At 43.3% G+C, this 15,575-nt stretch overlaps 1 protein-coding gene across 2 annotated transcripts in view; it reads right to left on the bottom strand.

Annotated features, from left to right (window-relative positions):
* elovl5 (ELOVL fatty acid elongase 5) overlaps positions 1 to 15,575 on the bottom strand; it is a 108,839-nt gene that overhangs the window by 29,226 nt on the left and 64,038 nt on the right. For both annotated transcript variants that reach the window (XM_078541920.1, XM_078541918.1), the window contains exon 3: positions 7,679 to 7,866. In XM_078541920.1, the coding sequence (XP_078398046.1) occupies positions 7,679 to 7,866 (188 nt within the window). The remainder of the gene's footprint in view (positions 1 to 7,678; positions 7,867 to 15,575) is intronic.

Genomic DNA, 15,575 nt, shown 5'->3' on the forward strand with positions numbered 1-15,575 from the left:
AAAGGAGATCCATCTCCAGCAACAGGACAACACACCCTGTATAACCTTGACGGTGAAACTGATAGGTGATACTTGGCAGCTGAAAGATGCCACCAATGGCTACAGCGATGGAGTGCTGCTCCTACAGCAGCGCAGGAACAATGTCCTGCACCAAGGTCTCCATGGTGACCACCATCCTACTAGTGCTGAGCTCGGTGCGTTGGCATGCCAGCGCTATCACCTCAGACTGAACGTGGACGTACTCCTCAATCACCCATTGCAATCTGAGAAATGCAGCTGACATCCCTCCTTGATGTTCCTGTGCTTATCATTGCAGCTCCAGCAACTGAGACATGACCGAGCCAAGATGCTCATCATCTGACTCGCACTCCAGCAGTCATCCAGGTGCCGGTAACCTCGGATATCCCTGCCTCAGCCTGCTGTGGAACAGATTGTGTGCTGTGCTCACCAGATTGTAACCCCGAGGCTGCTCTACATCTAGATCCCACTGAGGTGTGCGTCGCTGCACTGGTGGAGGGTGTGAGTGAGCTCCGTGACGGCTCTTCAAAGGTGCTGTCCTCAGGTTCCTCATCAAGCTAAGGGCCTGGCTCGTTGAGGGCCTCGAACGCATCGCAGAGGTGCCTATGAAAGAAGTAGAGAAAATTAGTGCATGGCAGGCAGCTGTAAAACAGGACAATGCATTCACCGTATGGTTGTCTGAGAGATGAGCTGGTGCAAGATCCTCACATGGGTGTTTGCCAACGATCTTAGCATCAGCACAGGCATGGTCACGTCCTCTCTCATGCCAGCTCAATTGCTTAATTTTCAAAGGCAGCGAGGACCTTGGGTTCTGGCATTCCACCCCCAGGACCTCTCCCTGTGGTTGTTTGCGAGCTTGTCCTGCATAAAAGACAGGTGGAGAGTGTGGGCAGGACTCATGCCAGGGCAGCTGTTAAGGATGCCTGCCATGTGTGGGTGGTGAGTGAAGACATGGATGGGATGAGGAAGCAAGCTCCAGAGGAAATGAGCCCAGATGGAGATGTGCAGGTGTGGGTGAGAGTGAGTGGTGATGTCCCTTGAGCTGGCAGTGTGTGATATCCCTGTGAATGTCTGATGGGCTTGTGAGTGTGTGATTTGAGAGTGATCAGATTGAAATACCTTGGCGGAATGGATGAGATCATTCGTCCTCTTTCTGCACTGGATGGCTGACCTCCTATTTGCAGCATTAGCACTAACCACTGCTGCCACCGCCTCCCAAGCCAGAGTGGTACACACCCTCCGGCCATCACATAGAGGATATAGCGACAGACCTCCAGCAGGCCTTCCAGTGAGGCATCGCTAAACTTGGGGGCTGCAGTCTTCTCCCCTCTTGGGGCCAGCTCTCTCATGTGTGGCAGTCCTGGGCTGCTGCAGTTATTAACAAAGCTCTGCACAGCTGCTGTTTAAATATAGCACCCAGAGTCAGAAGCGGTAAACTTAGATGAATCAGAGGCTGCCCGCCTACAATCCGGCGTGTTTCCCATGCGTGCGTAATCAATGCAGCAGGAAGCGGACGATACAGTGCGAAAACCCACTATTGCGGCCAGCGAGTAAAAGGCCGTTTCTCACGCTGCCGCCACACTTAGTGCACTGAGGGGACAATCCCGCCGTTAGAGTTGGGTGATATCAGCGCATGTGTAAGACGCAGATGATGTTGGCAAAAGGCAACGTGCAGATGATGAAGGAAAGGTGACCAAGGATAAAATCTGTCGGGCCTCCGGAGGTGAGAATGCGGGGAAAGTTGGGGCAGGGAGACAAGCCACTGCCAGGGATGCACTGGCTATGCACAGAAAATAGGAATGTAATCCCACAAGGGCAGCCTCTGGGGTCTGGATAAGACAAGGGAGGTGACGGCACGGTTCAATGTGGAGGAACTCCAGAGAGGTTAGAGATGGCTCACCTGGTCACAGCAATAGCAAGCAATTGGTGACCTTAGACTTTGCGATGGTGGCAATGTGAACAGTTCGTAAACTGGGCTGGGGAGATTGAAACAGGGAGATTTGAGAGAGATGGGCACAGACTGCTCTGAGGCAACAAAGCATTCAAGCAAACAGAAGGGGTGATGCTACAACCTGGCACTTCCAACAGTGAGTGACATGCTGTAGATTTTATATTTCCAGCTATAGGCAGAATAAGTGGGAATTCACTGTTATCATAACAATGAGGAAGTAGTGATGAGACTTGCACAATGATTTACAAGCACAGAGCAACATTCACAGCTGGGCATTGGATTTTTAAAAAGAATCTGACCTAATCCATATGATTCTAGTCACTTTGCGGTTGTATTTTAATTCCTCTCAATTCCTCCACCATTTACAGAATCATAGAATCAACTTCATTTTATTTCATGTTTAAATATGAGAATTCATAAATATGCTTAACAAACAAGTCTAGCGTTTGTTTTAATGTCCTACCATAATTTTCATTATTGGTATTTTTTTAAATCACTGTGACAACACATTCAACATCTGGAGAAATTTGCCCTCATTTCACCTCCACCGCTTCATAGAATTTACCAACCTTCAAAAGCACTTCCACTATCGCTGGACACACGTACAAATGAGGCCACGCAATTTCAAAATCTCTAGTACTTGTCCAACATATGAACTTAGTTTTATGGGGGGGGTCATTAATAAAACATTAATGTTAATTAACAATGGTTTAATGTCAATTAAACAAATCTTTTTTTTGTACTGGTAGCTATTAAATAATAATTAGATTTACCTATTCTCATTGCTTCATATGTTTGCGCACTCTATGTTGAAAGTTGAAATGGCCGATGCTTGTTTCCAAGTAGGTAAACCTGACTCTGCAAACCCGACTCTGCAAACCCAAGGTCATCAGATGTTCAAATACTATTTGCAATATTTTGACATTTCTAGACAGTGCAAATTTGAGAAAATCTGTCTTGCTTACCCAGAAATTGGATTGCGCATTCTGCATGCGCCCAAAAATGTCAGATGGCCTCATTCTTTATTGCTGGTCAACAGCAGGCAGCAGTTCTGGTGCCACCGGAAACTCATTAGTCCCAGGACACCCCAAGATCAGCCGGCAGAGATCATTACGACAGTGAAGGGGGGATTGGTGGGGGGGCAGGAGAAAGTAATTGGGAGGCGGCCAAGTGGTAGACATGCCAGTGGATTTAATGTAGGGTCCTGCTCCTCCCGATTTCACAATGCAGTATGTAAAATGTTTTAAATGTGCTTTAGCTGGCAGCCGTCAGATGTCCCTTTAAGGGCCACTGGTTTTGGTGATAAGCGTCTGAAGAAATGGACCCAGAGCATGCACGGCACTTTCGGCAGTTAACAACACAACCCAGTTTTGCAAAGGGGGCTTCAAACAGGTGATAGGCTGACAGTTTTCATATTCAATTTCTAAGCCCAAGTGTCTGCAGTGCACATGAGGTGTGCTATTCTGACAGAAAGTGTGGTTCATGTGTCCGTGTGGCTGCAGAACACAGGCCCAGTATGGGAAATCAAGAGAGTCCTGGCTGCGAGCGCCTAGGTCTTGTCACTACTGCCACAGAACAACAGCCAGAAGGCCCCAAGGTGTTGCAAAGGATGGGTCTGGCCACAATGTCACAGGATGCTCCAAGCAGTTGAACTGTGCTGTACTACCTATCCCTTATGGAAAAGTTTATACAGAAAGAAACCTCTGACCACAAATCCATCAGGCAGTGGTCCACAGGTACTGTCCTCGAGGCCCTGTGGGAAAAGAAGATGGTAGATCTTGTCAATCAAAGCCATTTGGCAGATTACCTCACCAGAACTTTCCAACAAGCACCAAGGTGTAGCTTGGCTGGTGGTGAGAAAGGCCCTCCCCATCAGATACTTCTTGCACACCCGGAGTCTCACCCCCTCCGCATGATGGCCTCGACATGGCTGTGGTGGGGAAGAGAACATTGTCTACCTCCTTCTGCAATGTACCTTTGCACAGGAGGTCTGGAGAGAGATGCCGTGGTTTTTGTCGAGGATCATCCTGAACAGCTCTGTGACACAGGACTCTGTGCTCTACGGCTGTTCCCAGAAACACACACCGAGATAAAGATCAATTGCACCAGCCATCAACTTGGTGAAAAATGTTCCTTGACCTGATTGAAACTTGCTGGTCTTCCAGTCCCAAGAATTGTACTCAACCAGAGTCAGCCAGGGGCCCTCGGGCACCCATAGGGAGGAGGGTCAGCAGGTGCACACCCCAGGGCCATGCACCCAGGTGACTCCAGCAGCGTCCGGCCAATCCGAATCCCCTCTTCTTGTGACCTTAGCTGCTCCAGTTCCACAGGCCGAGGAGGGTTCCACTGGCACACAGAAGGACCCCGAAAGCAGGCTGGGGCCCTCCAGGTCTCAGCCCTCCAGAGGGCGCCACCAAAGTCATCACAGACAGGGCATCACTGTCAGCAGGCTACCTTCGCTTCCACTGTAGGTGTCCAGGGAGCACCAAGGCGTAGTGGCAAGGTTAGGAAGGTTAAGAAGATGTACTTTCACAGCCTGGGCACTGGTGTTAATGTTCGCTATTGCCAAAAAATTCCCAAGAATGTCTCCCTGCCTATGGCTCCTTGTTCTGATGACATTGCCAGGAGCTGTGAGCACCTCCATCAGTGACTGCTCCACGGCCAGCTTCAGATGTGAAACCTTTCTGCACAAGGTAAAGGCAGGTGTCTCAGTCCAGGGCCTCTTCCCTGTGCTTTGTGCAGCTTTCAGACCAAGTGATGGTCCGGCCTCACACTCCCTGGACACATTACTGATGCCTGCACCTCAATGGTGCTTGTCATTGCTGCCAGAATGTAGTGGGCAGGTGTCACAGAGTTCCATCATTCTCTCTCTGTGCTCTCAGCACCTTTAAGGTGGGGCCGGTCCCCATCTCTTCAGTATCTGTGACCAGTGACGCTGTGCTCCTGAAGGGCTCTGGTGCTGAAGGGATCAGATGCTTTTAAAGTTTCATGGCTGCATCTCTACGATATGACCCTGATCACAGAGCGCAAGCGAGCTGCCGTCGGCCAGACAGGAGTCAGACATTCCTGGCGGAATGGGGGAGGTCACGCATCCTCTTGTGGCACTGGGTGGCTGTCCTCTTTTGCAGAGCATTGGAGGTCTCCACTGCTGCCACCGCCTGCCAAGCCAGATTAGTGAGGTTGCTGCCCATCCTGCAGCCACAGCGGGAGTAGAGGACATCACGGCGAGCCTCCAGTACGTCCAAAAGGCACTCGAGGGATATGTCATTAAACCTGGGGGCTGCAGTCTTTTTGCCTTTCCGGGCCATCCTGTCTTCCATGCAGCAGTCATGGGCTGGAAGCACTGAGAGGTGCGTGCGTGGCTGGACTTTAAATATGGCGGCCAGCATGATGAAGCGACGAGGTGATGGCATGGCGGGCGAATGAGAGCCCGCCCGTCATGGAAACTGCCATGCGCGTTTCCTAGGAATGCATCATTAATGCAGCGGGTTTGGGATGATACGCATGAAAAGCCGCCACTGTGGCCAGCAGGTTTTACCCACCCAGTATCGCACTTAGTGCAAATCTGGGACGATTCTGCCCGATATCACTAATGCAATGCCAGCAATATCATTGATGCAATGCATATGTACCACAGGAAAGGCTTTTAGAGCCCAATTCTGGAGGTAAATAAATTTTAGGAAAGATCACTTGTTGACACATTTGCTTCGGGGAACTGACTAATCAATATAGAATAGGTCAGTATGAAAATGCTCTGAATTATTTCTAATAAATTTTAAGTTGTCTATTGCTGGCCCCATTGAAGTATTGCCTGTGAACCACATCACTACTTATGGATTGTCTTAGCTTAATGGTGTCCATTTAGATTTAGTGATGTTCAAAATAAAATAAAACAGATTTTCAATCATTTCTCTGTGTTTTCTCTCTTATCTTTAAGTCCTCGTTCATTCCCCTGGTATCTGATGCTAAAAGCAAAAACTGAAAAACACCAAAAAAAATTAGGGTTTTAAATCATCAACAAGGTCTGATTTAAAAAATTCTTATTAATCATGTACTGAAATAACCACGTGATTATTTGAATCAGATCATTTTCCTAATCACTGTGAGACATTTAGGAAGCCCTCCCTTCAAGAGAAGATCAGAGTGCTGGCAAGTTAGGTAGATGTCTTGGATATTTTATTATTTTGATGGGAGATAGATAAGTAAAACACTGAGAAGCCGGCTCTAAGGAGGCTGATTAATACAAATGAAGTTAAAATTGTCCCAGTCCAAAAAAAGGTTGTGGGTTGAAGCCCTAATCCTGAATTTGACCCTACCATCTCGGTGAACTCTGCAGTACAGTACCATGGGAGTGCTGCATTGTCAAATCAGAAGTGAAACTATAGGGGTCCAACTTCCTCTTCTGGCAGATGTTAAAAATTCTATGGCACTACCTAAGAGAAAAAATAATTGATGGTGTCCTGACCAACATTTTTCTCTAAGCCAGCAAAAAAGAATGGCTAACTGGTCAGTTGGTCCATTGTTGTTTGTGGGATCTTTCTGCACACAAAATGGCTGCTTCATTTGCCTATCCAATAAGAGCTAAGCCCTTCAATTCGATTCATTGCACGCAAAGAGTTTTGAGCTATGTTTGGGAGACATGATAAACCACTATATATATAATATATATGCAAGGGCCTTTTTGTACGTAGTCTATAAAGACAGGCTTGGTGGAAACATTCTTTTCTTGTTCTGTGTTTTCTTGGATTCGCTCTCCGGACATTCTGTTTCAATCATTTCTTCAGCAGCTGATTAAGGAACATATAATGATAATACAATGGAATTAAAACTAATAGATATGAATATTTTTAAAATGTCAGTACTCAGGTGTTGCATACAGGAGTTTGGTCATCTTTTAGCCGAATGAGTATAATATAAATGCACAAAAAAAAGACTGGTTAAGGGAGGGAACTCCTTTGCATCTACACAAAGAATTGAAATAAGGATTAATCTGAAAAAGTTATACTTAATGCATTGAAGCAGAACAAGGAAATGACTCAGTGTAAACATGACTCGTTCTCTGTATATTATTATCTAATTATAATCAGGCATGTTAAAAACACATTTTACTTCTGTATAACGTATATAAGCACAGAGAAATGCAGCATTAGAAGCTTACACATGTCCTTTAAGTGATTTCATTAAAAATTTTCCCTCCTTACTGCTTCTTTCCTGACCTGTTGCAGTAACTCAGGCCAGCACTTCACTGAGATTTTGTATGGCAGCTCATTCTTCATAGCAGATCCTGAACTGTGAGTGCCACAGGGCTGATCCACCTCAGAGGCATCTCAGCTGGGCTGGATCTTAAACTTATCTAACAGCCCCCACTTTTACTTTCCAACTGAGATACTGGATCGTGATGAGCAGTTGAGAGCTGGACCCCTGATTTTTATTTCTTTCATTAGGCTCCGAGACCCAGCTGCCCCTCGCCACAGTGTGCAACCAAAGCAAAGGCGGCATCAAGCAGTGATTGAACTGGGGTCCTGGTCCATATGACTTAGCACCAAGCCAACTGGGTTCAATTAGCTCCAAATTGTTTTTATTAAACACAAACAGCAATGAGAAACTGTTAAAGACGACAAGATAGACAAAGCAATACATGAGAAAACTGTGGGGGGGGGAAATAACAAATTATTTCATGAAAACCAACAAAATGTTCACATTTCTCACCTCACAAAACATGTATAAGGAAAGCAGCGTTAATCCAATATTATAGACCACTAGTATTCCCCTAGAAGATAAAGGTGCCTTGTTCTGCATGTACTTTGGACCAGCCCAAACCACAAAGAGGTACAGGAGACTAAGTATAAAAGTAGGGGGATACTTATCTAGAAGGAAAAAACCCTCAACTCTGGAATCTGGAACAAGAGAGAAATGAATGTGAGAACAGCTCTTCAAGAACAAAAACACTTTCAATCTGCAACTGTATATAGTAAATAATAAATGCAGCTTAACTTCCAGTCAGCTTTGAGATGATGCACAATACACTTTACATCAAGCATGGCTTGACTTGTTTACGACATGCAGAAAATAAGTTACAGCCTGTTATTATCTTTCTCAAGAATTGTGAAACCATGTGGTAAAATTGTACACACCAAATTAATACAAATGTTCTTTATTTTCCCCATGGTATCTGCTGATTGCCTTACAAAACAAACACATTGTGAATGAAAGCATCGCGAATGAAATTACATTTTTAAAATTGCTTTTTGCATTTTGCTCATAATGGATTGAAAAATTGTCATTATCTAAGCTACAAACTGAATAAACCTTAATTCCCCAGCATTAAGCAAATTGTTATAGTTCAGTGCACAGCTAAGCACAGCTAGGCAACAAGTTGTCACTCATGTTCACTACACAGCCAGCTGAAGAGGAAGCTTTCAGATAGAGATAGAATGCCACATTGATAGACTATCTCAAATAAATGAGGGAGCACAGGCAACATTTTCCGATAAACTGCTTTTAATCATCCAAAAGATTCCAACATAAATACTTTTGTGACAAGACTGGATGAAACCATGCATGTGGGGAACATCAAACTGGGAACAATCTGTCTCTTTCTCCATAGGGTTGGGTCATTTTCTAATGCCTTACATGTCACATTGCTTTATAAGTTAATTGTTCAGGTTGCAAAGTGAGCTCTTGTTTAAAGCAGGTGGCAAAGTTACCCTACTGCATGTGGAAAAAGTACAATGCTTTCTCTGCAGATAGTCAGGTTTCTGCAGTTACCAACCATGAGTGAAAGTGGGCAGGCAGTATAAGTCTTTGACTGCTGTTAAGACGCTTAAATAACTGGGCTCCAATAAAATATCACTAACAATCCATCTTTGTGCAATTTTTCAAACATGCTTAAAAAGGTGTCAAATAACACAGAATGAGTGAATAGCTGACGAGGAGGGAGTAAAATGTCATAAAGCTATTATTCAGGAGAATGAAAATTCTTACTTTGGCCATCCCCTTTGCACATATATATCTTAGGAACTTGTATGCTAACACAACAAACACCAAGGTATGTGCATCTACGCTGATCCCCTATTTCATTACATTCAATGAGACTTTCTTTTTTAGACTCAATTGCTCTTTGTCACTTCAATAATGTTGAATTTAAGAGTTGCATCCCACTTAAAAGAAAAGCCCAGGGTCATGGTGCTCTTGGCTTGTGTGCAACAAAATAGTAGAGAACACAGAGACTGCAGGGCCAGTAACCATACTGCAAAGCAGCATAGGGATAAATGAAAGTCTTGCATTTATGTAGCATCTTTCATAACCTCTGTACATCCTAAAGCACTCTACGGGCAATGGAATAACTTTGAGCTGCATTCACTGTTTTAAGGTACGAAATAGAAACAGCAGTATGAGTCCAAAAGAGACACCTTAAACGCTTGACTCAGCCAAATAACATAGTCAGCAGAAAGACAATCAATAAGGATGGCTGCTCAAGTGGTCAAAGGTGGTGTGTTCAGTTTGCAGCCTCCACTGGAAGTGTGGGTTGGAATCCCACTTCTGAAAGATCTACTTCTACTTTACTGAGGAGGAGGTTGCTGACAAAATATTGGTAGAAGCAAAGATGGTAGAGGTAATCGATGTGGTGAAAGTGGATAAGGAAGGATGGACTCTGCTCAGTGTGGAAAAGTCATCGGGCCCGGATGGCTTGCATCTGTCATTGCTAGAAGAAGTTAGGGTGGATGTAGTGGAAGGGCTTGGCATAATCTTCCCCTGATGTGGGGGAGGTGCCAGAGGATTAGAGGGTGGCAAACGGAATCACAGAATTGTGGAATGATACTGCATAAAAGGAGGCCATTCAACCATTCATGCCTCTATCAGCTTTTTCAACAAGCTATCCAACTAATCCCATTACCCTGCCCTTTCCTCATAACGAAGCAAATATTTGTTTCTCTTTTGAAAGTTACATTGAATGTGCTTCCATCACCTTTCCAGGCTGTGCACAGCAGATCACAATAACGTGCTGTGCAAAAAAAATCACCACATCTCACCTCTGACTATTTTGCCAATCACCGTAAATCTGTGTCCTCTGGTTACATGTCCTCCTGCCACTGGAAATAGTTGCACCTCCATTATCCTATCAAAACCCTTGATGATTTTGAATACCTATATTAAATCTTCCCTTGATGTTCTCAGCTCTGAGGAGAATAATACCAGCTTCTCTAGTCTTGCTGCATAAGTGAAAACCCCGCGCCTTGGTACCATTCTGGTAAATCTCCTTTGCACACTCTCCTTGACATCCTTCCTAGAGTATCGTATTCAGAAATGAACACAATACTCCAGCTGGGGCCTAGCCAGTGATTTATAAAAAGATCTCTCTTTTGGTCCCACCCTTCCTTTGACTATCCTCGTACTTATAAAAGATAACTGCGTTCTCTTTTATATAACCCGCTAAATCTATTTTCATGCATCCTCCTTGCCTCTCTTATTTCCTTCTTCAGTTCTCCTCTGCATTTTCTGTATTTAGCTTTGTCTCTATTATGAGTGTGACACTTATCATAAGCCTTCTTTCTCAATTTCGTTTTAATCTTTGTGGAATAAAAGGGACAGTTGCAGCATTGATGTAAAGTTGGCTGAGTGACAGGAAACAGTAGTTCTGAAAGTCTGTCTTTCAAAATGGAGGAAGGTATATAGTGGGGTTTCCCAGGATTAGGTACTGGGACCACTGCTTTTCTCGACATATGTCAATGACTTAGACTTGGGTTTACAGGGCACAATTTCAAATTTTAAGGTGATGCAAAACTTACAAGTATAGTGAACTATGAAGAGGATTGTGATAGACTTCAAGAGTGCATGAGTTGGTGGATTGGGCAGACACGTGGCAGATGCAATTTAACATGCAGAAGTGTGAAGTGATAGATTTTGGTAGGAAGAATGAGGACAGGCAATATAAACTAAAGGGTATGATTCTAAAGGGGCTGCAGAAACAGAGAGATCTGGAGGTACATGTGCACAAATTGTTGAAGGTGGCAGGGCAGGTCGAGGAACTGGTTAAAAAGGTATACGGGATCCATAAACAGAAGCATAGAGTACAAAAGGAAGGAAGTTGTGATGAGCCTTTATAAATCACTAGTTCAGCCTCAACTGGTAATTTGTGTCCAAATCTGGGCACCACATTTTAGGAAGGATGTGAAGGTTTTAGAGAGTACAGAAAAGATTTGCGAGAATGGTTCCAGGAGGAGGGTCTTCAGTTACAAGGATCTTCAGTTACGAGTTGAGAAGATAGAGTTGTTCTCCTTAGAGAAGGTTGGAGAGGAGATTTGATAGAGGTATTCAAAATGATAAGGGGTCTAGGCAGAGTAGATAGAGAGAAACTGTTCCTATTGGCAGAAGGGCCAAGAACCAGAGGACACAGATTTAAAGTGAAAGAACCAAAGGTAGCCTAAGGAAAAACTATTTTACACAGCAAGTGGTTAGGATCTGGAATTCTGGAATGGACTGCCTGAGAGTGTGGTGGTGGCAGATTCAATTGTGGCTTTCAAAAGGAAATTGGGTAAGAACCTGAAGAGAAATATTTGCAGGGCCATAGGGATTCTGTTTCTGCTGGCTATATCAATGCCATCACCTATTTCTGTTCCTGCCTCAGCCCATCTGTTGCTGCAACTGCCATCCATGTCTCTGTTAGCTCTAGACTCAAGTATTCCAATGCTCTCCTGGGCAACCTCCCTACTTTCACCTCGCATAAATTTAAACACATCCAAACTTTTGCTACCTGTATCCTAATTTGCACCAAATCCCATTCATCCATTACACCTTTGTTTTAAAATTCCCATCCTAGCTTTCAAATCCCTTCATGACCTCACCTCTCCTGAACTCGGTGACCTCCTCCAGACCTACAAGCCGCTAAGATCTCTGCACTCCTCCAATTTTGGTCTCTTGAGCATCCCCAATTATCATTGCTCTAGTGGCAGTAGCTTCAGCTGCAAAGGCAAAAGAACTGGAACTCCCTCCCTAAACCTGTCCACCTCTCTATCTCTCCTCATTACATTCCTTAAAACATGCCTTGTCACTTGCCCCAATATCTACACCCTTATGTGACACGGTGTCATATTTCGGTTGGTAATGCTCTTGTGAATGACCGTGGGATATTTTACCATGTTAAAAGCACTATATAAATGCGAATGTTGATGTTGAGTCAAACACATTGGGGTGTCTCTTTTGAACTCACACTGGTAATAAGATTGTATTGGCGTTAACACCACAAGAAAGTGTACTCAGGCCCTAAATTATGGAAGATGCAAGGTGGGAAACAGTGGCAGCAGTGTACAACCTATTATAACACAACTTGGTGCTGGATTTATATGTTCAAACCAGGATGGATCTTATACCAAAATATGTGTATTTGGCTTTGGTATGGTCATGGTTTCTTGCTAGGAGTCACTGTTGATGCCCCCTCTGAGCTGTATGACCAAAACCTCGTGCAGGCCTCACATAATCGGCTCCTGTAAATTGCTCCGTGTGTGTGACCATGCAAAAAGAATTTAAAGGGGCTGTGTGCTTAAAGGAATTGCCTGCATGTTCGAAAAAACTACAGGGAATGCTGGCCACTACCCAAGCATTTTGGTAAATATCTTTGTAAATCAATTTACAAAGTACCTACCACTCTTAAATTAAGATTTAGCTGAACCTTTCTATATCAGCAACTAACAAATGGCATCTACTCAAGGGATCCATTCTGAAAGATGTATAGGATCCTACTGAAATACTGGTGCTGCTGGATTTTGTGGATGTTGGAAGCTTCAGTGAAAAATATAGTGAGGAGTTGCTGTTCTTTAGGAGGCATTTGGCGGGGGTGGTAATGGAGCTGAGGGTGTGCGTGGAAAGAGATTTGGCAGTTACAAGGAAAGAGGAAATGTGCGACTTCAGAAAGCACCATCAAAACAGCACAGAACAATCGGCAAATTGTGAGACATGGAGCCAACTCCACTCTGCAATCTTATGTTATATAGCCTGAGAGATAGAGCACAAATCCCAGAAGGTGATAATGAATCTATGCAAGTCACTGATGCCACCACACCTGTTTTGTGTACAATTCTGGTTACTGTACTGGGATTCTCAGATAATGGAGGAAATGCAAAACGAACAACCAAACTGATAGCTGCAAAGAACATTTAGAAGATTGGGATTGTTTACTCTGGAGAAGAGATGGCTCAGGGCACATATTATTCGAGTTACCTCAAGGAAATGGATAAACTGGACCCTGATATATTTGAAGTTGTTATGAACTTTGGAACTTGGGGATCTAGGCTCAAGCTGAGGGAAAAGTACAGAGACAGTTAGATTGAACAACTTTATGCAAAGGGTAGTGAATGTATAGAATGAAACCAAGAGGGAGACAGGTAACATGGAAACATTTAAGACAGAATTATGTAGATAGTTGAGTGTGTGGATGATTTAGAGGCATTAGTTTTTGGCGCAGGTCAGATGGACTACTGAGTCTTTTTCACTCCTGTAGTTTCCTAAATAATTTGATGAGTTAGTCAGTGGCTGAAGTAAAATTAAATTAAAGCCCAATTTTACCATCAAATTAGAGTTCAATGAATTGTGCACCACAGAAGCATATAAACCTACGTTACTTAAAACTGCCATGTATGAGAGGCATGCAAAGCGAGTGGGAGACATACCGGAGAATGACGAGACAGAGGGAGGGAAAGACTTACAGAAAGATTGAAAAGGAAAAAGATTAGAAGAAAGGTATATGACAATGAATATGAAGGAGGCATAAACCGATAAATAGGCAAACAGATTGAAAAGGGAGATGGAAAGAGAGGAAAACAAACACAAAGACAGGGAGGAAACATAAAAGATTCCAGAGTGAGAGACAAGCAAAGAAACAGTTACAGAAAGAGTGTTATTTTTAACCATGACATCAATTATTTATTTCTGTTTGGCTATAGTGACAGAATATGCAGGCTGTTTGTTGGAACAAGTAGACTGAAAGCCTTAGTTAAGGAGCCTCATGATCACTTTGTCAAAGCCTGATATGTATCTAACCTCCACAGCCCTTTGCTGGAAAGCTCTAAATGGAAGCTAAGCAACACCTACACGTTTCCTTAGAACCACAGGAGAGGGGAAGTTGGCTACATGGCTGCGTTACGGGTTCCACTATAATAGGCCATCTGCTCTCTTCCTTATTTCTACATAATCACTGCATGTCTTACTAGTCAGTCACTAACCTACATCAATTTTACTCCTCAAAAAATGTTAATAGTCAGTCCAAGCGTCTTCATTGTCTTCCTTCTATTAAAGCAATATTTCAAGACGCTGCATTGGAACACTTTGAAACCCCTTTTGGGAACAATGTGCATGGCAGAGAGACACCACTGACTGAAAGTCATAGGCCCAGGTACATTCTTAAACAATAAATAAGCAGGCAGCAAACAGAGGAAGGCTGTTTATCTACAGAGTACAATCATTCCATCTGACTGAACAAGCTCACCAAACCACCGCCAATGGGAAACACAAACTGGCAGAACACTGAGCAAAGGCACAGTCATGTGAGAAGGGAGAAGCAGTGTGGGTTTCACTCAGCGTCCAGAAAACTGCAACCAGATTGAGCCGATTAACTCATCAAAAACACAGCTAAAGTAACATAATTAACAGTTTTCATTTTTTTAACATTGATAGATAGAAACACTAGCAGGGGCAAAAGGAGTTGAAATTTTATTACATCCTTATTTTAGTTTTACAGTTATTTTTTAAATTTCCTGCATGTGAGGGAGTACAGAACAGGGCGTCATCCGTTAAACCAAAATGCAACACTGAAGTAATGTTTCCATAAATGGAGATAATGTTAATAAAGAAGCCAGTGTTTATATTACAGAAGGATTATTGTAAATTATGCTAGCATATTTCATTGCTAACTTTCTAACTTTACAATAGGAAAAGCTGCTCTCTGACCTCTTAAGCTGCTGCCTTTGTTAGGTTTCACTAAAGTATGTACTTTCTTTCACCTAAAGTTTTTTCATTACTTTATTCAAAAAAAAGCCCTAAGACAATGAGTATTGTTTAGGTTGAGACATGGATAGCTTCGAGGTCATTTGTTTCAGCAGGACATATACTGCAACTATTCAACTCTTCAATCTGTGGTTTCAGCGAATTTGCACAGCTGTTACACTCTGGTAACTAAACACAAATGTTTCTTTCTTTACACTTGCTCGGCAGTTTTTGCCCCTTTTAGCTTATTCGGCACATGCCTGCAGAACAAAACATCAGGTCATGAATCAAAAACCTATACTGTACCCAAAGCATAAGCATTTTAAAGTAAGAAGTATTTTCATAGCGAAGATAATTTAACAGGACAGCAGGTATTGTATGAAGTGTAAAAACCCAGCAATTATGAGGCTAAAACTCAAATCAAAAGCTTGAGGTCATAAATCACAAGTGCTAAGAGCAGGGGTAATAAAAAAGAAAATCACAGCATCAGAAATATGGAATAAATATCAGAAATGTTGGTAATGGTCAACCTGTCGGCGCTTTATGAGAACCTCTTCTGATATTAATCTAACATGGTATGCATTTCCAATATTTTCTGCATTTATTTTAATGCTAAACTCAAGCGACT

This window comes from Cetorhinus maximus, chromosome 5, assembly GCF_964194155.1.
Source record: "Cetorhinus maximus chromosome 5, sCetMax3.hap1.1, whole genome shotgun sequence".
In the NCBI taxonomy this organism is placed as follows: Eukaryota; Metazoa; Chordata; class Chondrichthyes; order Lamniformes; family Cetorhinidae; genus Cetorhinus; species Cetorhinus maximus.